This window comes from Balaenoptera acutorostrata, chromosome 17 (assembly GCF_949987535.1).
Source record: "Balaenoptera acutorostrata chromosome 17, mBalAcu1.1, whole genome shotgun sequence".
Lineage (NCBI taxonomy): Eukaryota > Metazoa > Chordata > Mammalia > Artiodactyla > Balaenopteridae > Balaenoptera > Balaenoptera acutorostrata.
Genome location: NC_080080.1, coordinates 74,947,511 through 74,973,125, shown reverse-complemented (window position 1 = coordinate 74,973,125; position 25,615 = coordinate 74,947,511). Strand labels below are relative to the sequence as shown.

At 45.1% G+C, this 25,615-nt stretch overlaps 1 protein-coding gene across 4 annotated transcripts in view; it reads left to right on the top strand.

Annotated features, from left to right (window-relative positions):
• CHD7 (chromodomain helicase DNA binding protein 7) overlaps positions 1–25,615 on the top strand; it is a 181,119-nt gene that overhangs the window by 135,531 nt on the left and 19,973 nt on the right. For all 4 annotated transcript variants that reach the window (XM_057531916.1, XM_057531913.1, XM_057531914.1 and 1 more), the window contains exons 10-23: positions 1,310–1,447; positions 1,530–1,651; positions 2,000–2,243; positions 3,434–3,610; positions 7,760–7,903; positions 9,111–9,366; positions 15,467–15,677; positions 16,358–16,553; positions 16,840–17,007; positions 17,220–17,399; positions 20,380–20,490; positions 20,578–20,783; positions 23,145–23,344; positions 23,520–23,679. In XM_057531916.1, the coding sequence (XP_057387899.1) occupies positions 1,310–1,447; positions 1,530–1,651; positions 2,000–2,243; positions 3,434–3,610; positions 7,760–7,903; positions 9,111–9,366; positions 15,467–15,677; positions 16,358–16,553; positions 16,840–17,007; positions 17,220–17,399; positions 20,380–20,490; positions 20,578–20,783; positions 23,145–23,344; positions 23,520–23,679 (2,513 nt within the window). The remainder of the gene's footprint in view (positions 1–1,309; positions 1,448–1,529; positions 1,652–1,999; positions 2,244–3,433; positions 3,611–7,759; positions 7,904–9,110; positions 9,367–15,466; positions 15,678–16,357; positions 16,554–16,839; positions 17,008–17,219; positions 17,400–20,379; positions 20,491–20,577; positions 20,784–23,144; positions 23,345–23,519; positions 23,680–25,615) is intronic.

The window sequence follows — 25,615 nt, the reverse complement described above, 5'->3', positions numbered from 1 at the left end:
GGCCCAGGTGCCCGGCAGCATGTGGGATCTTCCCAGACCAGGGCTCGAACCCATGTCCCCTGCATTAGCAGGCAGATTCTCAACCACTGCGCCACCAGGGAAGCCCGCAAATAGATTTTTTGCACAGTTCCAGATATGATCAATAAAGGATTCAATATATTTTGGTACAAATCTATTACGTAGCATGAATTTCCCTTATAAATTAAGAGTGCTCTTATAGCAGAATGCAGTTCAAAGATAATTAACATTGGACGTCCTTAGTGAAGCTGATGGACCTCATTTAATGTGGTGCACAGAAGATACTATAAAATCTTTCTCTTTATGAGATCCCAGTCTAGGCATGCCCAGGTTGCTTTGCAGAACCCTACGAGGTTGTTAAGGACAGTTGGTAGGGCGTAAGAGTAAAGACAAGTCTAGTGACTTCTGAGCATTGTGTCTTAGTAAGTATATGCCCACCCACCATGAGGTATGTCATTCTTAGCTTCTTCTTGTAAATTAAACTTTATAAAGTGTTTGGATCTTGCTTGTCTAGTGAGTCTGCAGTGAACTCCCATTTTACTCCAAACTCTGTATCATGAGGTCCATGATGTTTCAAAGATCGTGTCTGTAACATGATGTTTACCTTTCTAGTTTTGCTAAGTTGTACTTTAAAAAAAAAATTTTTTTCCCATCATATATTTACCTAGTACAGCAAATGTTTGTAACATCACAACCAGGTCAGTGTACCTTGGTCCTGAGATGAAGATCAACAAACCAAAGTATTTTCAAGAAGAAAGACAAAGGAAGTCCTATTGATCTGCGTTATCCAAAATATTTTGCTCTGCAGTCTTTCTAGAGCTCAAACACATTATTTTAAAGTGATAGCATGCAAATAGTATCTCTTTAAGAAGAAGGCAGAAATCCTAGTAAATTGAAGTCTGTTTCTCATTCTTTAAGAAAGTAGCCAGTTAGGCAAATATGTAAACACACCAAGATGGGTTATCGTATAAGTCTGAATCAGACGCCCGATGATTTGCACAGATAAGAATAAGGCTCAAATTCAGCTTTGTTATTTGCTAGCTATGTCTGTATACTTTTTTGGCTTTTGAACATGACTTACCAGTGGCTGAGATAAAAATCAGTTTGTTCTGATAATATTCAATAATGTTATTTCCAGTTTAGACTTGAGACTCTGTAACTAAGGACTCCTCGTTCAGTGGTCATAGTTCTAAAACTTCTCCCAGCTCCGTCTCACTGTGTCTGGGGTAGTGTCTGTCGGTAAGTGCAGTAGAGCATGAACCCAACTGTGCTGTGTTTAAACCCGGCCCAGCCTGTGACTCACTACCTGGTGAAGTGGTGCTCACTGCCTTATGAAGACAGCACGTGGGAGCTGAGGCAGGACATAGACCAAGCCAAGATCGAAGAGTTTGAGAAGCTGCTGTCCCGGGAGCCGGAAACAGAGCGCGTGGTAAGGAGGGAGAGTGGCGGTGGCTTTAATGTATGCGGTCTCTGAGAAACCACTAATGGGACTTTTACTATATTTGAAACAGGAGCGACCTCCTGCTGATGACTGGAAGAAATCGGAGAGTTCCAGGGAGTATAAAAACAATAACAAACTCAGGGAATACCAGTTGGAGGGAGTAAACTGGCTACTTTTCAATTGGTACAACATGTACGTAAAACGTGGTTTTTTTCCACTTTAAAAAAGAAGCCTATAGTAGCTCCTTTGTCGTTATGTAAAGTATTGATCAAATATAGCTTAACATTTTAACTCGCTAATAGAAATTATTAAAAAAAAAAGCAAACACTGGAAGTATGCTTAATATTTGTTTACTTAACACATATTAATATAGAGATTGCTAGAAGTGTGTAGAAATAATTTTTATGTCTTAGAGCATTTTGTTTGAAACTGTATTTTATTGTATGTAAGGGAACATCTAAGGCATGCATTTATGAGTATGAAAGCACTGTCTTGTATGTATACTTACTAAAGTTTCCTTGTTTTATTTCCCTCCCAAAGGCGAAACTGCATTTTAGCAGATGAAATGGGTTTGGGAAAAACTATCCAGTCCATTACATTTCTCTATGAGATATATTTGAAAGGAATCCATGGCCCTTTTTTAGTAATTGCCCCATTGTCCACAATCCCCAACTGGGAAAGGGAATTCCGGACCTGGACAGAGTTGAACGTGGTTGTGTATCATGGGAGTCAAGCTAGTCGTCGGACCATTCAGTTGTATGAAATGTACTTCAAAGATCCCCAGGTAAAGCATCACAGGCGGGCGGTCCTTCCGCTTATAGACATTTTAAGGAGTCGGATGTTAAAATGGTCTCAGACCTTTGTCAGGGGAGGTCTAGACTTTGCAGATAGAGAAATTTGCTTTAGATTTCTTACCCAATTTGTGTTTGTATTATAATTCCACATCTTTTATTTGGAGCTCTTTATTTTTATAGCCTTGGTCATTCTAATTATTAGAATGAATGAAATTTTGTTTTACCTTGGATGACTGCTAAAAGTCATTTAATGTGTTGATATGCTAATTAGGTTTATTTTGCAAGCCCTAGAAGAAAGCGAAACAAAAAATGGAGTTTTAAAATGTGAATGGAAAGAATATTGTTATTTATTGTTACTAGAAGTGAAAAACATTAGGTATGTAGTATTAACTGGTACATTGAATGAAATATACCCAAAGGGGAGAATTTATACTTCAGCTCTTAGTAGCAACTGCTGTGATTTTTAACTCATTTTAGTTACCTGTCTGCAATTATCCTATGATATTGACAGTGAAGCATTATAAATGACAAAGAAAGAAGAATAAATAGTATATGCTAAAATAGTTTTAAGCAGTAGGTGGTAAATGGAAGTCCTATAGCTGGGAATAGGACAGAGTTTTGTTTTCTATGTTTGTTTACCTTGAGTGTAAAATCTGACCTACAATTAAATACTTAAAGGAGAAAAAACCTAACATCTATTTTGGTGTTGATCTTTAGACTTGGGAAATTGTTATAAGTTCTGTCCTGAGTTGAATGTTCTTTTCGTGTTAACACGTTAAAAGTAAAAAGCAAGTTACAAAAGTTTAGATAAATAAGTAAAAAGTTTTAAAAAGTTGTCTTAGTACATAATCTCTTTGGCCTTTCACATTTTGGAGTCTGTAGGATGTAACTAGAATGGGCACACTTAGTGACTCTTTACTGCATGTGATCTGTAAGGAAATTGGGTTGGAAATTTTACTAACAATTTTCAGACTTCCTTGAAAAAGGTAGGGTTTTAAAACTCTTGTTGTACCCTAAGAGCTTAAAACCTCCAAAACACCTTGAAAACAAAGTATAAGTGTTACCTAGAAAAAGGATGTCCCCAAGGGGATCAATACATATATTTTATGCTATTTATTCATCCTTAAAGTTATTAATGTAATCTTTAATGCTAAGTAATAAACCAGAGTTGTTCTTGTAGGGTCGAGTGATAAAGGGGTCCTATAAGTTTCATGCCATCATCACTACGTTTGAGATGATTCTGACCGATTGTCCTGAGCTGCGGAATATTCCCTGGCGCTGCGTGGTCATTGATGAAGCCCACAGGCTGAAGAATCGGAACTGCAAGCTGTTGGAGGGACTCAAGCTGATGGACTTGGTCAGTGGTCATGTTGGCGCTTCCCTTGACCCCTAGTAGAATTGTCACTGACTCGGTACTCCTGCTGCTCTGAATCTGACTGATACCTCTGAAGGGTGTTTGCAAAGCCTGTCAAATACTGTGAAGTATATGCTCCTGCGCTTCCAGTGACTTAGAAGTTGCTGCTGTCTTCCTGATTCTCACGCTGTTGGCTGGTGTCTTTGCACAGTTGTATCACAGCAGAGGATAGTCATGGTATTTTCACTGAAATGAGTTTCCAGTATTTGCTTTTCCCTTTTGTTGGTAAATACTGCCGTTTCATAAGCTGTTGGGCCAAATGTTAGCTCCGTGATGATAATCCAGTTATATTCCAGGGCTCGTAGGTTTTGGCGTCCAGGGGCCAGGAGGACTTGTAGGTGCAAGTTCTCAGTAAGTTGAACGGATATCTGGAATTGGTTCAGTTCATGCAATCACTTAGAAGTTTGGGGCATTGCAAGACCTTGAGTTTGATCTGGAATTTTAGACATGTCTATCCCATACTCTTCCAGCTTCCTAAGGGATAGTCAGGGCTTCCTGATTAGATTTTTCTAGATTTTTTTTCAGTAGGAGTATCATTGGAAAACATATTGTAGAAGTGGTAGAATTTGATTGATTTTCCTTTCCACACTGCTGTATGATTTTCTAGCAGAAATTACTACATGACTCAGTCATTCTCAGGTTTCTTTTCACTCTATAGTTTACAAGGTGGGTTTTGATCACTTGTTTTTATTTTTAATGTACATTTAAGAAGCGAAGATATTGTTATTTAGCATGTCTTGGATGTTTTGCTGAGCTTTTTAAAAATACAAAAAGATTTAAAATATCCCTTTAATGTTGACTTCTATAGATTAATTTGATCTCTTGTTAATCGAGAGTTTGAGATGGGAAGGAATATGCTATGTGTTCACGGCTGTAAATTTCTTACTGAAGACTGGTACCACCGAAAAGAACAGTTAAAAGCTTTTCTGTTGCAGCTGGTTCTTTGAAGCAGCTTCTTTTATTCCTAAATTAAGGGGATTGGATCAGCCAGCTATTCTTTTAATTAAAAACAAACAAAAATCTAGTTTTGTTTAAAGGAAAAAGTCTGACCGAATTATCCTATTTAGGATGGGATTCCCCCATCCTTAAGACCTTTCTCAGAGCAGTTTTGTATTATTTGGTGTTCAGTCCACAAAACAAATTAGAACACTTGTAAATGGTGAACAGTCTTGCAGACATGAATAAGCATATGGAAGAGGGAAACTCTGTGGCTGTATTTGGTCTCTCTAGGTGATATTTTAGTCTTCCATTGAAGGAAACCTATTAGTGTTTAGGTGAACATTAATTCTCATGACATATCTAGCGACGTCTTCTGAGGAGGGACCCGCCTTCACGGTGGTCCGTATAAGACACGGTTATGACACCATTTCCTGAAGGCTTAGACAGTCATCTGAGTTTATTTCAGTTGTTTTCTCTTATTAGTGTCCGTGCTCCCAGGTAGTGGATTCTTACGGCAAAACAGCCCTTCATTGGTGAGCACAGTTCGTTTAACTGTCAACATCAAACAACCTAATTGTCGCTGGGAGATTTCAAAGGATTTTCTGTTGTTTATAGTAACACTTCATTGATGGATTAGAATTTGCTACCCAGATAACTTTTCTGTTACGTATTGCAGTGTTCCCTAACCATTTTCACATAATGGCACATAGAGGAAATGATATTTGTATATCATACTGGGGTAAGCTGAGAAGGCTGGCCACTACTGCAGGTGACCGGCCCTGGGATCCTGACTGTCACAGCCGTGCCGGCTGCCCCCAGGACTTGGCATACCTGTAACTCATTCATGTCTCACCATGGGAAGCTCTGATTAACAAATGAACAAAATAATTCTTTTTCTGATGATCAAGAATCTTTACTTTCACAAGAGTTGTTTTCTAGATGGAACACATTACTATTGTTCAGAGTTAGCATATAATTATATTTGTCCAGTTCTGAGCAGCTCATTGCCTGGTCTTTAAGTCCTTACTTAAAATATCCATCATGAGAACTTATACACCGGCCACTTTTTGTTCATCTTTTCTAGAGTAAGTCACGGTGAAAATAGCAAATAATAACTATGTCCAGCCATGGAGCAGGTCACAGGGAACTGCTGTTACGTGCACTAGACGCAGTTACGACGGAAGTGATTTGCGTTATCTTTAAGTGCGTTCTGAGAAAGGGAGGACCAGTGAATGTCTTCAACTCTCCCATCACAAAGGAAATTCTTGTGAAGATGCTAGGATGAGGGACATTTACGGTCCCCACTGTCCTCCATGGGAGCCCTGGAAGCAGGGCCATCTCCTTGTCCCTTCTTGACAAGGAGGGGACTCTCTGGAGGTGGCAGTAGTTCTTCATGGATTCTGTTATCTCATCTTTCGTTGTCAGGAGGCCTCACACAGATTAAAGACTCTGCTGAAGTGAAATTAAATGAACGCCACTCCATCAGAGCTAAAAAGAATGGTAACGTTTTCAAGCCGAAAGCCTAGCTGCTGACATAGTTGAGCTTGGAGGTGATAAGCTTGATAGCCCGTCTCTTACCTGACATTTTGTGACACCTGTATATTAATTGTATGTTACATAATAGTTACTTTCAAAGGGAAACCTGGTTTTGTTTTGCTACCCATGCAGCCTTACCAAAGGGTCATACGTGTAATCATTTAGTGTAACTGGTTTTAAACAGACCTTGAGGGGAAGCAGCATAAAAAAGAAGTCCTTTTTTTTCCCCCCCAAATAAGTTAATTTTGAAATTAATAACTTAAAAGGCTTTTTCTGAAGTACTGATATTTGGTTAGCGGCTCAGCATTTCAATTGGTCACAAAGGATATAAAAAAACTAGGAGACAATCTTTAGTACCAACACAACTCTCCCACAGCAGTAACTCTTTTCCTGAATCTATGGCAATATTTTAAACAATTCTTGGATAAAGTAATTTTGGACTTGAATATGTCAGGGACCGTGGCCCAGGTTACTCACCAGTATGGTTATATGTTAGAAAATCCTGAATTGATTTGCAAGCTTCTTACTCTTTATGAATTTAATGAGTTGGAAGATGATGATGGTCTGTGTATCTTCCTGAATCAGAGACCTCTTATTCAAAAGGGAGCAAAGGAAGAATAAAAGCAAATTGAACTGCTTCACCTCGCTTTCAAAGTACTCCATTGACAGATAAGACACGGTAGGTACTGAGAAAAAGAGCATGCCCTTAGGTGTATCACCATCCAGTGTTTACTGAGCACATATTCTCCGCTCGGCAGCCAAGCTTTATCGGACTTCCAATTGAGTCAGAATATTGCTTTTGAACCTCCTAGAAGGTGTAGCCACTTTTTGAAATAGCTTTAGTAACTGGACTGTGTACCAGATGGCCAAAGTAGAAAATAACAAGGCCCTTCAGATTAATAAATTCACCGTCGTTAAGACTGGTCACCATGTCGGATACGTGGAAGTATGAGGACAAGGGTACAAATGCATAAGGAAAGCTGGAGAAAGAGCTCGTAAACAGGAAGAATTGCTTTAAAGAAATACGTACCTTGGTTCAAGGAGACAAAGTTAGAAATAGCATCTATTTAAAAAAAAAAAAAGTGATTGTGGTATTTAAAACCAAGCTGACCTCTTTGCTAGTTTGAAATGTCTGTAGAAGAAAATAGTTTTTCATGTGCTGTTGCCTGTGGAAGACCTTCTTTTGTCTCTGAAGTGAGTCATGCAGGAAGTAGATGGGGAGGGCAGGGAGCCCTGTTGGTGTGGAAAGCAGAAAGAAGCACGCGAGCTTTGTCTGAGCCTAGGGATTTGAGGAAAAACCTTTGGTGGGGAAAGAAGCCTCAAGATGTAGGGGACCTGCGAAGCCACGGCACCAAAATGTTTCCTGGGACCTAAAAAATCCCAGGAAAAAACAAAATGGCAAGACACGTTTACGGGGTCCGGGAGTCTATCTGAAGCAGAGACCACATCTCTCGCATCTCCGCCTTCGGATCTAATTCCTGTATTTTATGCAGGGTGGGTGCTGAATTTCAGCGTTCGTGCGTGGAAGTCGGAAAATGCCTGTATCGAGAGAGGCTTTGGTGTTAAGAGATGCGCTTTGTTATGATTTGCTCAGTCGCTCTCCTCACACCCCTGTAGGAACACAAAGTGCTGCTGACAGGGACCCCGCTCCAGAACACCGTGGAAGAGCTGTTCAGCTTGCTTCACTTCTTGGAACCAGGTCGATTCCCTTCAGAAACCACCTTTATGCAAGAATTTGGTGATCTGAAAACCGAAGAACAGGTACTTACCAAGTCTCCTTTGTGTTTCAGTCACGTAATTGAAGATGAACCCCCGAAAGGGCAGAGCATTAAGATTTAACCATTTAAAAATGTAAATTATATCCATTCCCCCCTGCCCCCAACCTCAGTAGACAGGTGAGCTTTACACCCCCTTTCCTTGGACATTCTGAGTCTTCGTTAAGGTGGTGCTCTGATTGGTTTGTTTGTCCCTTTGCCCTCCTGAAGGGCTGTCGAGATTCATAGAGAGGTTCCATGCCTGTTCATGTACTTTTCAGCCGCTGTGCTATTGAGTTTGGTGGTTTTGCCATGTATGCTTTTGGGTGTCGTGTCAGAAGCTGCTGAAATTTGTCGAGCCGTTTCCCTCCTGGAGTTCTGAGGTTCTAGTCTTATTTCTTACTTGGTCACATTGCTTACTTTTCTTGAGTCTACATATTTTCACTTAGAAACATGGGTCCTAACTACCCTGCAGGATTTCTGTGAGAAATAAATATGGTATTGCCTATGAAAAGTGGTCGGTTATTTCATACATCGTAAGAGTTATGTTGGTGTTGGTTCTCAGGCTGTATTTGAGATAAACACGGAGATACGCTTGAAATCTTGGTCTCCATGTGCCCCCTCCCCTGACTTACTGTCTGAAACCTCTTAGCTTAGTTCAAAGTGGAGTCTGTTTTGTCTTGTTTTGCTTTTCTTAAAATAAGAGCTGTCAGGTGTGCGGTACCCTATTGCCGGTCAACAGAAGAGAGAACAGAGAGGGACGTCCCAGCACGCTCACTGGTGCAGCGACCGGATAGCTCCTTGGCTTCCTCACACTTTCTATCAGCTCTTTCTAGAAAGGAAGAGAATTGAAGTGTGGCACTCCCATGACATTGTCTCTTCCTTCCTCATCATCGCAAAGGCTTAAGACAAACAGAAGGGAAAACTAACAGAATAAGCGGGGTTCTTTTCTGCTGTGTTGTACCGTTCAAGCCTCCTGGCTGTTCAGGACTCCTGGGCAAGCGAAGTAGCCCATCAGAAATTGGCCACACAACCTTCATGCACTTCTGTTATGAGATCTGTAATGTAAGATCAGTGCCTTCATACCCTTCCTGGGCTTTGACAAATGAAAATGAAGGGTAAATAAATAAGAGAATCATGGTTTTTCATGTTAGTATATGTTTTACCATGCAAGCAAGTCATGATACCGGTATTTACTTGAGGTCCTTTTTTAGGTGCAAAAACTCCAGGCTATTCTAAAGCCAATGATGTTGAGACGTCTCAAAGAGGACGTGGAAAAGAACTTGGCCCCCAAAGAAGAAACAATCATCGAAGTCGAGCTAACAAACATTCAGAAGAAATATTACCGAGCCATCCTTGAGAAGAATTTTACGTTTCTTTCCAAAGGTGGTGGTCAAGCTAACGTACCCAACCTTTTAAACACTATGATGGAATTACGGAAGTGCTGCAATCATCCCTACCTTATTAACGGTAAGCTGCCCGCCTGGCACCTTGTTTCAGTAATTGTCAAAACCCCAGAAATCCTTTTCTCCCTCCAGACTGATGATTTTATGGTTCATAATCATCCCAGTGTGGGTTTCATCATCTTCCTATTCTTCACAAAGCCTCGTTCTCTGTAGCTGAGGGTGCAGGACCGTTGTCCCCACCGACCCCTGAAGCAAGACCTCTGCTCACCTTTCCTGTGTCTGCATCTCACCCCTTGAAGGGAGGTGTTGGTGCTTGGTGGCTAGAAGTCATCAAACATGGTAACAGTTAAAGAGAAATTAGCCCCTGATTGAGGGTTCCTTGCTCTGTATGTGTGTGTGCTTAGGTCAGAGAAGTTAAAGAGCACCTTTGGGGTGAGAGGCAGCTGTCAGCTGTCTCAAGACTTTGATGGGAGAAAAGTTCTTGCAGTCTGGAGGCCTCTAGCATCCATTCTCTTAAGAGTTGAGAGGTTATCGAGTGTTGATAATAGTTGGTTCCTGGTGCTGACGGATGCTTCATGGTCTTCTTGTTTTCTTAACTAAATTGATAGTGTTATGAACTGATATGAGTAAAAACCTGTATCGTACCCTTCCAAAAATCATTAGAGGAATAAAGCTTTCATGCCTATGTTGTGTAAGATACTCTGGGGAATACAAGAACCTTCAGTTTGTGAGGGATTGAGATTAGGAAAGCTGTTAGAAAGCGATGGCATTGAGACAAGGATTTTGCCAGCCAGGGTTAGAAAAAGAAAGGGCATTTAGACTGATGTAATTGCATGAACAAAGGGAAGGAGGCAAGAGAACAAAGGGGGAACCTGCCCAAGGTGTGAAGGACGCGTAAGAAACAGTGGGACAGTGAACCTTAGACACAGTGGGACCTTGTGGGAAGCCCAGATGCTAGCTCGTGGAGTTTCGGTGAAGCTTGGAAATGATTAGAAATGTGATTCAGGATGATTGATCTGGCAACATGGTATAAAACGGACGGGAGTAGGGAAAGACATACAAGCAGAAAGCCCCGCTAGGAGGCGACTGCTGTAGTCCAAGCCGGAGTTAATGTGGGTTAAAGAAAAGTGACGGCCAGCTGAATCAGGGTGCTGTGTGCACTTATAACTGGCCAGCGGTTCAGTTAGGCTCCTTTCCAGGGGGGAAGGAGCAAAGCCAGGTTTGTCATCATCACACTCCGTGAGGTTCAAGTGCAGCTGAATTAAAGAGTTCCTAATCTCTCCCCGTTGCGTAACCACACACCTACCGACCACCTCACCTCCAGAAGGTGCAGTTACTAAACGACAGAGTAGTCCCGACCTGGAACTGTCTCAACACGGCACACGAGGTCGTGGCTGTGGTGTGACATCAGTGGATGTCTTGTTCAGACTTTGCGCTTGTAGCTTGGTCTTTAAAGAGAGTATCATGTGTGATCACTGCCTGATTAATGCTGCCAGCCTGCTGATCGCCATGTGTTTAAGAGCCTGTGAGGCCGCTGTGGTGAGTGTCACCAGCCTGGTCCTGAGCTGGGGAGATGGAGTTGGGGCTGAAGGTGGTTGATGGTATGAGTAAAACTCTGGTGCATGGACACACACACGTGAGAGACACACACACACACGTTTTCATTTAATGTCTGTAAAAAAAAAAAATGAGGCACGGTAGCTTCCAAGGGGAAAGAAAAGGCACTAACAAAAGCTGAAATGCTGCAGCAGGAAGTGTGGGAAAGGAATGTCTCCGCAGTGGTTGGTAGAAATCCGCCCTTGTCCTATCAGTTTACTTTGTCGGTTTACATGCTAATCACGTGCCTTGAGCATTGTGAAGGGGGGAGCCCACCCCAAACTACTGCCCGGGGGTCTCCTCCCTGGCTGACGGCTCTCCAGGGTCATCCTGTGTAATTCGCTGTTGGCAGAGGTTCTGAGGACTTCCCAGGTGTGGATCCATGGCCGTTGTTCTGATTGGTCACACCTCGAGGTCAGCTTTTCTGTCCTGACAGCAAGTTACAAGGTGTCTGTTAAGCAGGCATCCTTACATGCCTTCACGTTGGGAAATTATAGTAAAAAAAAATACACACATGGACGCACTGGGTGTTACAGCTGCCCAGATGACCTATGTAAAGGTTGTGTTTCGGAGGTTGCCCCAGGGCCAGGACTGTCTGTTCTCATCCACAACCTGGAGAAGGAAGGACAGAAGTACTGACCCAACGCCAGCTCCACACTCATTTATCGAGCAGTTACAGGAGGCTTTCAGTTTTGAAAATTAAACTGACGTTTGAGTTGGTTGTGACAGAGCGAAGCAGCCCCAGTCAAATGAAAGTTCAGTTCAACAAAGCACAACATTTCTGTGATCGTGGACAAGAGAAGCAGCTATTTGTGTAAGTTGAGAGCGATAACATCAGCAAAGCGGAAGAAAAATTAGAAGTGATTGTAGAACACAAACTGTACATAAATGAGAAATGTTTCTAATATGTACTGAGACTTTTACTTAAGAGCATCGAACAGTGTTAGGCGACCATAAACGCTTGGTAAGTGTCGCTAGTTGTTGTTTTTCTTGCTAAAAGTTGAGCAGGTAAGTGTATGTTACTGTATGTGAGAGTGAAAATTATGTTGAAGACTTGGTAGGGGCCCCGATGGTTCAGGGCGACTTACGCATCCTCTGTTGGTGGTGGGGGGAGGGCGGTGGAGAACCGTGGGCAGAAAGAAGACAAGACTGAGCTCACGTGATGGAATGAATTTCAGAGAGAAAATGGTAATCTGCAAAAGAAAATAACTTCTTGGGCTTCCCTGGTGGCGCAGTGGTTAAGAATCCATCTGCCAATGCAGGGGACACGGGTTCGAGCCCTGTTCGGGGAAGATCCTACATGCCGCGGAGTAGCTAAGCCCGTGAGCCACAACTACCGAGCCTGCGCTCTAGAGCCCGCGGGCCACAGCTACTGAGCCCATGTGCCACAACTACTGAAGCCCGTGAGCCTAGAGCCCGTGCTCCTCAACAAGAGAAGCCACTGCAATGAGAAGCCTGTACACCGCAACGAGAGTAGCCCCTGCTCGCTGCAACTAGAGAAAGCCTGCGTGCAGCAGTGAAGACCCATAAATAAATAAATTAAATAAATAAATAAGTAAAATTAAAAAAGAAAATAATTTCTTGTTTGTTTGCTGCTAATATAGCTAGATAACATTGCAGCTCCTGCCCTCACAGTGACCATCTGTTTAAGGGAACAGGCTTCCACACTTCTTCAAGTTGTCTCTGACACACACACACACACACACACACACACACACACACACACTTTTAAATGTAAACGCAGGACTTTAGGGCAGTGCCAACGGTGTATTTGGGCTTACCATAACCTATTTCCAGTTAATTTTCTGATTGATATTTCCAAATCTAGCATCAAGGTAAATCTTTAACTGGTAAACTTGAAAATTCGGCCTTGTAATGACTTAGAAGGTAGGTGTTGCTTTGCTCCCCAACTCCTTCCCTGCCCTCTTGTCTTCAGCTCTTTTGGGCATCATATAGTGCTAAAGGAACCATATAGGAAATATGTTTGCTGATATTTTTAAATGAAGTGTTACTAGTGTCAACTGGCTGCCACTTTAAGAACCTAAATTCACAGCAAAGAGCTGAACTGATTAATTCAGCAGGAACTTTTGTCAGATAAGAAAAAATGTATTTTAATTCTGGCTATTTTTGATGACATGAGAAATCATTGGTAGTATTGAAAAAGCAGGAAAGTTATTTTTGTCATATAAATAAATTTAAAATGAAAAAATTAAGTTTCTCTACTAATTAGACTGAACTTATATTTTCAAATTTTTTACTAAAATAACTCAAACGTGTATTTTGTCAAAATGATTATTTCATTTTTTTAAAAAAATAGATTTATTTATTTATTTATGGCTGTGTTGGGTCTTCATTTCTGTGCGAGGGCTTTCTCTAGTTGCGGCGAGCGGGGGCCACTCTTCATCGCAGTGTGCACGGGCCTCTCACTATCGCGGCCTCTCTTGTTGTAGAGCACAGGCTCCAGACGCGCAGGCTCAGTAGTTGTGGCTCACGGGCCCAGTTGCTCCGCGGCATGTGGGATCTTCCCAGACCAGGGCTCGAACCTGTGTCCCCTGCATTGGCAGGCACATTCTCAACCACTGCGCCACCAGGGAAACCTGATTATTTCATTTTTAAAAGCTATTCACTGACCATTAACTTAAGCTAAAATGCTATGTTTTATTTTGATTATGGATTGTAATCCTAATACGAACAAAAAATAACTACCCAGATATTATGAATAAAATCTATTTCTGACTTGCAAAGAGCTTGTAGTATATTATCCAACAAGAACAAACCTTTTGAAAAGACCTAATGTAATATATAGATGTAAATCTGTTTTTCCTGTCTCCTGAGGGCCTTCTTGTCATGAATCCAGAACCTAGATTTCTAAATTTCTTGTCTTGAAAAACATTATTCAACTTTATGCAAGAGTATTTATTCAAGAATATTCTTTATTCAAGAATATTCCTGCCGATTCTCTTAAACAGCCTTTTGGTTTTTACCTTTTCCTAGTAAAACCTTTGCCATTTGTTTCACTTAGATTAACATCCTGAACATTAGCGTTTTATTCATGTGGAAGGGGGAGTGAGAGACAGCAGTTCGGACCCAGCCGGCATTTTCTGCCAGGCCCTTCCTGAGAAGTAGCGATGCAGTTTGCGCGGACCTCAGTGCCCGGTCCAGGCATTAGTGACTTTAATCTGGTCTCAGTAAGATCCTTTGTTGATTAATAATGAACAAGCTGTGTTTCAGTGTGTGACCGTGTCATGACTTAACTTGCTCAAGTGCCCTGAAAACGGGAATAGAGGGCACTTCTGTCCCTCCCACTGCTGTGTGCCACCGTTCTGTCCTCACGGCTCTGGTGGCCCAACTCGCGTGACCTTTACACCCTGTGAGGGTCCCGTATCCTGTGCATAGTTCTTTCACGTTTAAAACCAGTGGAAAGAAGAGTAGTTTATAAAGTTCCTGGTACGGTTTAAGGCTGAGGACAAATCCCATTAGATGGATTTGTTTGTATTTTCCAAAGGATAGGTGACCACCCCTCTGTCCCCAGGGGAGAGGGGCTGGCTGAGCACAGCTGCCGGGCCCTGATGGACCCCCCGCCCCGCCCCCCCCCACCCCCCCGCCAGAGCGGCCGAACCCCTGCTGCCTAATTCTAGTTAAGCCGCCTAAGCGGCTGCAGGAAGCTCAGCCTGCTGCACCCTGAGCAAGCACGTCTGGGGTCAGGGGAGGAGGTGGAAGGACTTCCATCCCTGGGAAGGTGCCTCTCTCTCCAGGCTTCTCTCCGATGCTCCCAGGTCTTGGAGCAAGCAGAGGTCTCTTGTGGGGCGATGAGAAAAAGAGGGTTAGGTATAGAAGTCTTTCATGAAACAGAGGTCGGTTTTTGTCTTTTTAAAGCTTTGGATAATTCAGGGTAGAATTTCTGTACCTTAGGAAATCATCAGGTGAGAATGAACGTGGAGGGAGCTGCAGACACCACAGTAGCGATGTGCTCAGGCGCCCTGAGACATGCCTAAAAGTACCCTGGAAAATGGGCTCCCTCCCTGTCGTCGCAGTCCTTTTGGCTGTACTGATGCGCAGTTGGATACACAGACGCCTGCCCTTGCACCATGACTGTTAGAACCCTGTTCCCTTGTCTCTTAGTTTCAGAACAGATTCTGTTACTTGTGTTTATATTCAGCTAGTAAACAGTTCTTCCTTTCTTTAGCATTTTAGGTTCCAAATTTTCTGTAGGTATCTGGCCCTTGGCTTGTTTCTGCCACTTCTGGCTTGACAGTCTGTTGTTGAAATTCAGTTTCTACAGACAGCAAACATTTGTTTGTTGGAAAATGTGGGGGGTTTTTTCCCCCACAAACGCCTAAATGTGCTGCGCTTAAAACTTTGATCCCTTTTGTACTTCCACGGTTTTGTGCAGACCCTCCTTTGAGCCAGCGGATGGACGTGTGTTCATAAACACGAGTGCGGCCTCCTGGTCCTTACAGTTTGCAGTGGGTTTTGAAAGCAGGTTCCCTGTTTTTACTACTAAAAACAGTATTCCATACTGTAACAGGATATTATAGTATTCCCGTCATGCTATCCAATCTCTGCAGGTGCTGAAGAGAAAATTCTGGAAGAGTTTAAAGAAACACACAGTGCCGACTCTCCAGATTTTCAGCTCCAGGCGATGATCCAGGCTGCTGGGAAGCTCGTGCTGATTGACAAGCTGCTGCCGAAGCTGAAGGCCGGCGGCCACAGGGTGCTCATCTTCTCCCAGATGGTGCGCTGCCTGGACATCCTGGAAGACTACCTCATTCAGAGACGGTGAGGGCCACGCACCGGGGTGGGGAGCTGGGGTCGGAAGACGGGGCTCCACGCGCTTCACCTCCAAGTGGCGTGGGGTTTTTTTTGTTGTTGTTGTTGTTTTTCATTTTAATTTTTTTGGCTGCACGGCACGGCATGCGGGATCTTAGCTCCCTGACCAGGGATCGAACCCGTGCCCCCTGCAGTGGAAGCTCGGAGTCTTACCCACTGGACCGCCAGGGAAGTCCCTTGAAGTGGCGTTTATAGTAAAGGGGACGGAGTGGGGGACATGTGTCACACCTCTTTTTAAAAGCTATAGACGGGCATGACGGCTATTCCATGCGACACGTGCTTTTGTGGGCAGTTCTGCTTTCCAGTTCTTTCCTTTGGCTAGGGGAGAACAGTTCTTACCAAAAATTGAAATTGTTTGTTGTTTCACTGTTGGAGGTGTCAGCCCTTTTCAGAGCTTAGATATTTCCCTGGAGAGGAAGTAGAAGGAACTTTAATCTTTGGGGCATTCGACCAATTGTATGAAAAACTACAACAACACCTATTTGCTCTGAAATTATTTCTGATAAATAATACCATCCTGTTAATATATATCCCATATTATAGTACTTTCTTTAAAACACCAAAAAAGGAACAAGTGTATTTTGGCCGTTCGTCAGGCCTCCTTGTTAATTCACACTGACATTTTCTAGGTACCCGTACGAAAGGATCGACGGCCGCGTCAGAGGGAACCTCCGCCAAGCAGCTATCGACAGGTTCTCCAAACCTGACTCTGATAGGTTTGTTTTCCTCCTGTGTACAAGGGCAGGAGGTTTAGGCATTAATCTTACTGCTGCTGATACCTGCATCATCTTTGATTCCGACTGGAATCCCCAAAATGATCTCCAGGTAAACATGCAAGAAAATCTCCCCGATGCCTCCCTCTCCCACTTTTGGAAGTTGTTCTGCTATATCAGACCAATAAATTAAAATCCTGTAGTCGCTCAGGCAGTGTCCCGTGATTGGGGCAAATGAACCAACTAGTAATTAATTTATTAATAATGTGAAAGTAATTTCTTATTGTGTTAACCCTCTTCTGTTAAACTGCACCCCTATTTATTGGAACAGATGCTCTTATAACTGACAGTCGAGTCTTTTCTTTCTTTGGTAGCCATTCATTTCCTTTTTCTTCCAGGCTCAGGCTAGATGTCATAGAATAGGACAGAGCAAATCTGTGAAAATCTACAGGCTGATTACAAGGAATTCTTACGAAAGGGAAATGTTCGACAAAGCTAGCTTGAAGCTCGGTCTGGATAAAGCTGTCCTGCAGTCCATGAGCGGAAGAGAAAACGCTCCCAACGGGGTAAAGCATGCTGCCCACACCATGCATTCACTCTCGCTCCATTATTTAGCTTATACGGAGAAATTTTCCAGCATCTGATTATCTTTTGGCCTCGATATTTTAAGCGTATTTTGTCACATTTTCCTTTGTTATCATTAAGGTTTACCCTCTTTGAGAAAGATGAATCATTTGTTCAGTCTACAGACAGTTCTAAAAATATTTCTCTAAAACAGGTACAGCAGCTTTCCAAGAAAGAAATAGAGGATCTTCTCCGGAAAGGGGCCTACGGTGCACTCATGGATGAGGAGGACGAGGGGTCTAAATTCTGCGAAGAAGATATTGACCAGATTCTCCTCCGGCGAACCCACACCATCACCATCGAGTCTGAGGGAAAGGGTTCCACGTTTGCTAAGGTGCGGATCGATCCCAAGCGGCGGGTGTTCTGCGGCAGCGGAACAGAGTTTGTGTCACGCGCTCACGGGAAGCACACGTAATGTCTGCTTTGTATTGCACGTTAAGAGATTAGTGGTTAACTCCCGCTCGACGGAGCCCTCAGTGCACGGAACACTCGTTGTGTTTTGGGTGCTCTTCTCTGTACCAGGCCTCGGGGTCGCCCTCACCTTGTCCCGGCCACGCTTCCCGCCTCGCCAGGCCTCTTCCTTTACCTGTGTTCTGGCCCCGCCCTCTCTGCTTCTTGAGCCTCTGCTCCGACACCCTCTTCCCCCTTTCCTGTGATCCTGACTCCTGACAGAGCCTTCAGACCGGTCAGCTCACCCCTATCTGAAGAAGCCCCGCATCTGTTTTCCGCTCTGGCTACAAGCCCGCAACTCTTCTTTCGCAGCGAAGATCCACGCAAGCGTTATCTACGCTGCTGTCTCCCCTGCCTCCCTTTCTGCTAATTTCCCACCTGCCAGCTTCCACCCCTCCCTCACCTCTCCACTCCATCCCTCCGCCTGGGGCCCCTTCTGAGGCTTCCCCCATCCACACCCAGGCGCAATGACACGCTTTCATTTTTAACAGCTCTATTGAAATGTAATTTACTTACCGTAAAATTCCCCTACTTTAAGTGTACCGTTCAGTGCCTTTCCCGTATTCACAGACTTGTACAAGTATCCCCACATCTAAGTTTAGAACATCTCCATCACCCCAGTAACAATCCCGCCACCCCGCCTCCCGTCCCCTCCCCCTCTAAGTCCTGGCAACCCTTCAACTGCTTTCTGCCTCTCGAGGTTTGCCTACTCTGGACATTTCATATAAGTGGAATCATACAACGTGTGGTCTTCTGTGCCTGGCCTCGCTCACTCAGCGCGTTTTTGAGGTTCATCCATGTTGTAGCACGCATCAGTAATTCCTTACTCTTCATTGCTGAACAATATCCCATTCTCTGGTTATACCTCATTTCCCACTTGATAATGGGCATTGATTGTTGATCCATTCACTAGCTGATAATGAAATTTGGATTGTTTCCATTTTTTGGTTATTATGAATACTGTTGTTACGACATTTGTGAACAAGTTTTTTGTGGACATATGTTTTCATTTCTCTTGCATATATACTGGGAATGGAATTACTGGGTCGTATGTTAACTCTGTGTTTAATCCTTTGAGGAATTGCCAGACTGTTCTCTAAAGTGACTGTGCCATTTTCCCTTCCTGCTAGCAGTGTTTAGGGTTCTGATTTCTCCGCATCCTCACCAACGCTTTTCGTTGTCTGACTTTTTGATTATCGTCCTATTACTGAGTGTGAAGTGGTAGCCCACTCTGGTCTGATCTGCGTTTCTCTGCTGCTGTTTAGCATCTATTCATGTTCTTATTGGCCATATATATATATATATATCATCTTTGGAGAAATGTCTATTCAAATCTTTTGAACAACTCTGAACTCTTTTGAGTGAGTTGTCTTTTTTATTGAATTTTAAGAATTCCGGATAAAAGTTTCTCATCAGATAATACAATTTGCAAATATTTCTCCTAGTCTTTTCCTAATGGTGTTTAATTTTAAGAAGCCCACCCATATTCTCTTTTATCGTTTGTGCTTTTGGTTCATTGTTTAACCTTAGGTCATAGAGATTTGCTCCTGTGTTTTCTTCTGAGAGTTTTATAGTTTTCACTCTTAACTTTATGTCTCTGATCCCTGTTGAGTGAATTTTTGTGTGTGATGTGAGACAGAGGTCCAGCTCCCTCCTTTTGCATGTAGGTATCCAGTTACTTCAGCTACTCCACTTGTCCCAGCTACTCCTCTTGTCCCAGCTACTCCACTTGTCCCAGCTACTCCACTTGTCCCAGCTACTCCACTTGTCCCAGCTACTCCAGTCTTGAAAGGCTCTTCTCCTCTGGGCTCTGTGACCCAACACCTTCTCCCTCATGTCTTTCAGCCTCTTTTCAGGTTGTTTCCTCCAGCCTCACAGGCACCTCAGATTCAGTAGGTACCAAAGCAGATTAATCATCCCTGTCCCTCCACCCTCTGTTTGCACGCATGTGCATGTACACACACACACACACACGCCCCTGTTTTTTCACCTGAGCCATGCCTTTCAGATGCCAGAGTTGGATGCTGAGGTTTTCCTGGCTTCCTCGTCCTTCAGGCTTCACATCCACTCAGATTCCAACTCCTTTAATTTTACCTCTTAAAGACTACCTTCTAGACTGTATCCTTTTCTTCATTTCTGCCGGTCTTCACTGTTCCTCCCTAAACTATGGCCGCAGCCTGTCCTACTTTGTTCTGCCCTCCCTGCTCCAGGACACCGCTGTGGTCCCTGTGACAGGTGACTTTGGATATGGTCGCATACTTCTTGAGATTATTCCCATTTTCAAAGAGTTCCCCACTACCTCAGGATGGAGTTCAGACTCTGTTAACAGGACATGCAAGGCCCTGCTTGACCTGGCTTCTGCCCTCCTCACCAGCTTGACCTTGGGCTAAACTCCCCTGACCACCCAAATCCCCGGCCATACGACGTGATCACCTTTCTTCTCTGTGCCTTTGCACATGCCCCGCCCTGAACGTTTCCACACGCTTTCCTGTTCTGTAGGCTTTTGACACTCTGGTCCAGGCACCGTATTCTGGGGGGCCTGTTCTCTCTTCCCAGCAGTGCCCTCCCTGTACCCGCACCCAACCTGAGCCTGGTTAGAGCTCCTCTCTGCATATCGGCTACACCTGTACGTACCTTTGTTGCCTGTCATTTATTATGCTGTGCTGTCATCTTTTATTTTATCATCTTTTATCAACCTCAGCTGCCTGAGGGACAGTCCTTCATCCCAGTCCCACGGACCACAGCACCTGGCTCACGGTAGAAGGATGTGTCCATGTTCGAGTGAATGAATACGTGAAAGCTGCTTTGCATTTTGCCACTGAGAAAAGCATCTCAAAGTAATGCATGGTTTTTTTCCCTTTTAGGCCAGTTTTGTTGCATCTGGAAACAGGACAGATATTTCCTTGGATGATCCAAATTTCTGGCAAAAGTGGGCTAAGAAGGCGGAGTTGGATATTGATGCCTTAAATGGGAGGGTGAGTGAGAGGTCACCTTCAAAGTCTGCCTGATCTCCCCCAGGGGTTGCTTTTTCAGAAGTTTCAACTGTATGTGCTGTCTTTTAGAACAACCTGGTTATTGACACTCCAAGAGTGAGGAAGCAAACCAGGCTGTACAGTGCAGTGAAGGAGGACGAGCTGATGGAGTTTTCAGACTTGGAGAGCGATTCTGAAGAGAAGCCCTGCACGAAGCCACGGCGGCCGCAGGACAGGTCCCAGGGCTATGCCAGGAGCGAGTGCTTCAGAGTCGAGAAGAACCTGCTTGTCTATGGGTGAGTCAGGCTCATGTGAGAGACGGAATTTTATTCAAAAAATAGTTAGAATTCCAAGTGGCGGAGAAAAGCCCTATTTGTGTTTGGATTTCTGTGACTCCCCGTAGCAAATGCCTTTGACGCAACCCGGGCAGGCCTGGGGCCTCTTGGTTGAAGAGCTCAAAGCTGTGCAGATCCTCACGGATTCGAAGGGGGTTTGCCCCTTAAGGAATTATGTCAGATCCAAATTTACTTGCTAATCATTAATAACTCAGACCGAAGTCTCAAAATAACAACATCTTTTCCTAGTGTACTTTCACATAAAATTACCACTATGGTAATCTTTCATTATTTTTCCATTATAAAAATTTGTTAAAGGCAATTGTCTCACTTGTATAGCTCTTCCAACTCATCTGAAACATAAATGGTGGTCATTTCAACTCTCTGAATGGGTCGTGTTTCTCCTACTGGACCGCAAGATCCACATCTGACCCAAATCTGAACCTCCGGCACCCACACAGGCTCTGAAAGGCAGGTGCTCGGTGAGCGTCTGAATTCGTAAATACGCGTGCTCTGGCACACGGTGGGACTGTAGGCGAATGCCACTCAAATGAAAAAACTGCCACCAAAACAATATTTCTATAGATCTGATGACATCTGCTCTGTGATTTTTTTTTCTTCCGATGGATCATCATCAGTTTCAGAAGAAACACAAACGTTCTGCTAACGTGGCAGACAGGGCTCCTACCTGGCCTTTGTCTGTCTCGTGGGTCCTTTCCGCGGGCACCCCGGGCTGCTGTTAGGATAGACGCTTCTCCTCCTGCCGTGTGCCCTGCTCCGTCTCATCTCTGTTTCCACATGCAGCCCTGCCCACCCACCCCCAGCACTGACTTGATCCGCCCACCACCTCCTGCCCTTGACCTCTGAGCAGGCATCACCTCAGCACCTGCCCCAGAGGGTCTCCCTGCACTCGCTGTCACACTCGGCATGTCAGGTGATAGCCTCTCCTGCTGGAGCCCTGGTGAAGGGCTCCCTCTTTGTGTCCTTGGGGCAGAGTGCGGGGCCGCTAGGCATGGTGAGTGCTGGGTCAGTGGCTGCTTATGCAGTAAAGGAGGTTCCACTGCAGCCGGTCCCGTGTCTCGGCAGCTGTGTCACCTCTCCTCATCATCTCTGCAAGCCGGGCGTTCTTTCCTGGCCACCCCTAGCTACTGAGCCCTTTGCTGCTTCCCCTGCTTCCATGTTTCACCCTAATGATCAAAGTTGAGAACGTTGCTGCTAACTTTAGGAACGGAACATTAATAACTGCTGAAGCTAAGCAGTATACTTAGGACATCTGTCTTTCGTAACGCCCTTCCCTCCTCCCACAGGCATCAGGTGTGTTGGACACCTACCACCTGCGGGGCGCTGTGCTAGGACACGGCCGTGAGCAGGCGGTCACGGCGCCCCCCCCCCTCCACCCCCGGGGGCAGGTGGGCAGGCAGGTGAACCAGCAGAAAGGGCAGTAAACTGGTAAAGCTGCACAGGTGCTCACGTGCCAGTGGGGCAGAGGCACGTCCTCTCTCCTTTAGGATGCAGCTCAGGGCTGTCTGCCCGCTGCTGGGGGTGGGGACTGAAAGAAGGCACGTGAATAGATATCATGAATTAGCTGGGGTAAGAGGGAGGGTGGGACGTCGGGCAGGGAGGAGGAGAGAGTTCCCAGCAGAAAGAGCGGTGTGTCCGAAGGCGATCTGAGGAACTGGGGGAACTTCTCTGAAGCCGGGAGGACCAGGCGGGGCAGAGGCGGGGCCGCGGGGCGAACTGTGCCCCTCGCGTGGAGGCCGGTTCCTGCCCTGAGCGCCTGGAACCCGGGGAGGGCACGCTCACGCAGCGTCTGCCTGTGCGCTGCACGCGTAGGTCTGTCCATGGTCCTCTCTCCCCCCGTTTCACACAAGGACCTGGGAGCGCTCTTGTACTTGGCACCTAGCACCCCTGTTTCAAAGGGAGACCTTTCATGGCCTCTCATTAATCATCAGGGCGTCGCTTGGAGGCGAATAGATGCAGCTGCCCCTTCAGCCGCGTGCACGCCTGATTTGGGGGTAGTCACTCCCGTCACCTTCCGTCTCAAATGGTGGGTCAGCATCGGAAAGTACGAACCATGCCCGCGTGAAGTGGAGCGGGGGGCTTCCAGGTCTCACTGGGAAGGCCGGTGCCAGCCCCTGCCCTGCGGCTCAGTGAACACGCGGCCGGGTGGTAACGGTGCGCCCTGGATTGCCTCACTGTAACCTGATGTCAGGCGTCGCTGGTGTCGACCCAGGCTCTCCTAACACTGCCACCTGACTGTGAAACCAAAGCCGCACGTCTAAACCCAGAGGCACCGTCTACATGTGAATGTTTGCTTTGCAGCTGGGGGCGCTGGACAGACATCCTCTCCCATGGCCGCTACAAGCGTCCGCTCAGCGAGCAAGACGTGGAAACCATCTGCAGGACCATCCTCGTGTACTGCCTGAACCACTACAGGGGGGACGAGAACATCAAGAGCTTCATCTGGGATCTGATCACGCCCACGGCCGATGGCCAGACGCGAGCCCTGGTCAACCATTCCGGTGGGTCAGCGTCGCGCCTCGTGTGGCGGGGTCCCAGGGAGCTGCTGGGGACGCTCGGGACGTGTCCCAGACCCCGTGTGTCCCTGCCTTGCGCGGAGATTCCTGACCCTGACATCATAACCGGGGTCGTGGAGAGCTTCTATTGTTATGGTTATCATGACTACTCTGCTTGTAGGTTTATCAGCCCCGGTGCCCAGGGGGCGGAAAGGCAAAAAGGTGAAAGCCCAGAGCTCGCACCCGGTGGTGCAGGACGCCGACTGGCTGGCCGGCTGCAACCCAGATGCCCTGTTCCAGGAGGACAGCTACAAGAAGCACCTGAAGCACCACTGCAACAAGTACGTCAGGGAGGGCGGCCGTGGGGAGCCGGCGACCCTTCTTCTTCTTAAACGTGCATGTATTTAACTATATGTATATGCTAGATATATATCAGTAAGACTATTATACCTTATTTACCGTGTTGGTACAACTTTACTGTTTTTCTTGAAACACGATGCCAAGTCACGTGGCAGCCTGCCTTTAGGCAACTGATTTTTTTTTTTTTTTTTTTTGGGTGGTAAAAGATGCATGATACAGTTTTACTGTTTTAACCATTTGTAAGTGAACAACTCACTGGGAATGATTATACTCAGATTGCTGCGTCCTCATCACCACTGTCTATACCCAAAATCTTTTTGTTGACCTTAATATGAACTCTGTACCTATTAAATGATTTCTCCCCCTGGAGCCCCTGACAACCACCATTCTACCTTCTGTCTCTGTGAATTTGCCTATTCTAGGTACCTCGTAAGTGGAATCATATAATATTTGCCTTGCTGTATCTGGTTTATTTTACTTAGCCTAATGTTTTCAAGGTTCATCCGTGTTGTAGCTTGTGCCAGATTTTCGTTCCTTTTTATGGCTGAGCCATGTTCCATTGTACGTATAGACCACATCTGTTTATCCATCCGTCCGTCCATCAGTGGGCACTTGGGTTGGCTGATACCTTTTGACTGTTGTGAATGATGCTGCTATAGACGTTGTGGATAACTAAGTTTTAACCAATGTGTATTAGAGAATTATGGTTAACTTTATATGATCCCGCCTTCAACTGACTGCTTTCAGTCGAGGGACTGCGGAGTTCACGTGGTATTTTTTGCTTCATAATGCCTCAGTTACTGGGTCCTTTCTTCTTACGTCTGAGCTTAGAATCATGTTCCTTATCTTTATTTCCAGAACCTGATTGTATATAATTGAAGGATACTAGATCTGAATTCATTTCATTGCTTGGAGCTCTGTGAGCTGCCGACACATTACACCAGCATCCACATGTGTTGATTCCTTCCGTCCTCTGAGCGTGCGTGTTCGGTATCCGGGCTCAGGCAGCACTACCACTGCACAGCTCTCCCCTTCCTGGCTTTGGGCGACCTGGGGCAAGCTCCTTGACCTCTCAAAGACCCACTTTCTGTATTCGTCAAACAGAGCTTAAATAAATGTCTATCTCTCTTTTAAATCGTAGCAACAAAAGTCTGAGCACCTAATACTGGCAGCATGCCAAGCGCTTCCTATGGATTATGTGTTTTGAGTTGTCTAAGATAAGTCGTGCTCTTTCATCCCCATTTACCTGGCAGGGAGACCAAGTCTCGGGCGCTTAAGGTCCCTCAGCTAGTTAAGGGGCAGCGAGCGCCCTTGCTTTCGAGCAGCCCTGCCCATCTCGGAAGCCTGCCTCCCCTCAGGGTTGTCGAAAACCTCAGTGAAATAATTCCTGGAGAACATCTGCTACTCCTGGGTTGCACTGACTCGTGGTTCTCGTCCCTTTTTAAATGCAGTGGTGCTTTCAGGGACTACCTTTGATCATCATTGCTGGATTTTGACTGACAAAATTTTTCCTTTCTGAGTCTTCAAAACCATTACCTCAAACCCTTTTGGCACCTCAGAAACTGCTGTTACTGCCGTAGCATAACGGTTCTCCCTAAAGTCCTGTCCCGCTTACAGCTATTAGAAAACTTCTGTTTCTTTGTGGCTTATGTGAACCTGGGGTCCATAACCTTCCAAATTCTGGATTCAGACAAACTGTAAGTGAAGGGGTTTAGTGTGGGAACAACGGCTCCTGTTCCCGGACCCCAGTGTGATGGTGGCGGTTTTTAATTTCCCACTCTGATGTCAGTAATAGAATTCTGTAGGGTACGCGGCCCAATTAGTATGTGAGATGTAACAAGTGTTCTTCACATCTTCCCCCTGGGTCTCAGGAGAAGAACCAGCAGTGCCTCTTCCATCTCCTCTCTGGGATGAGCA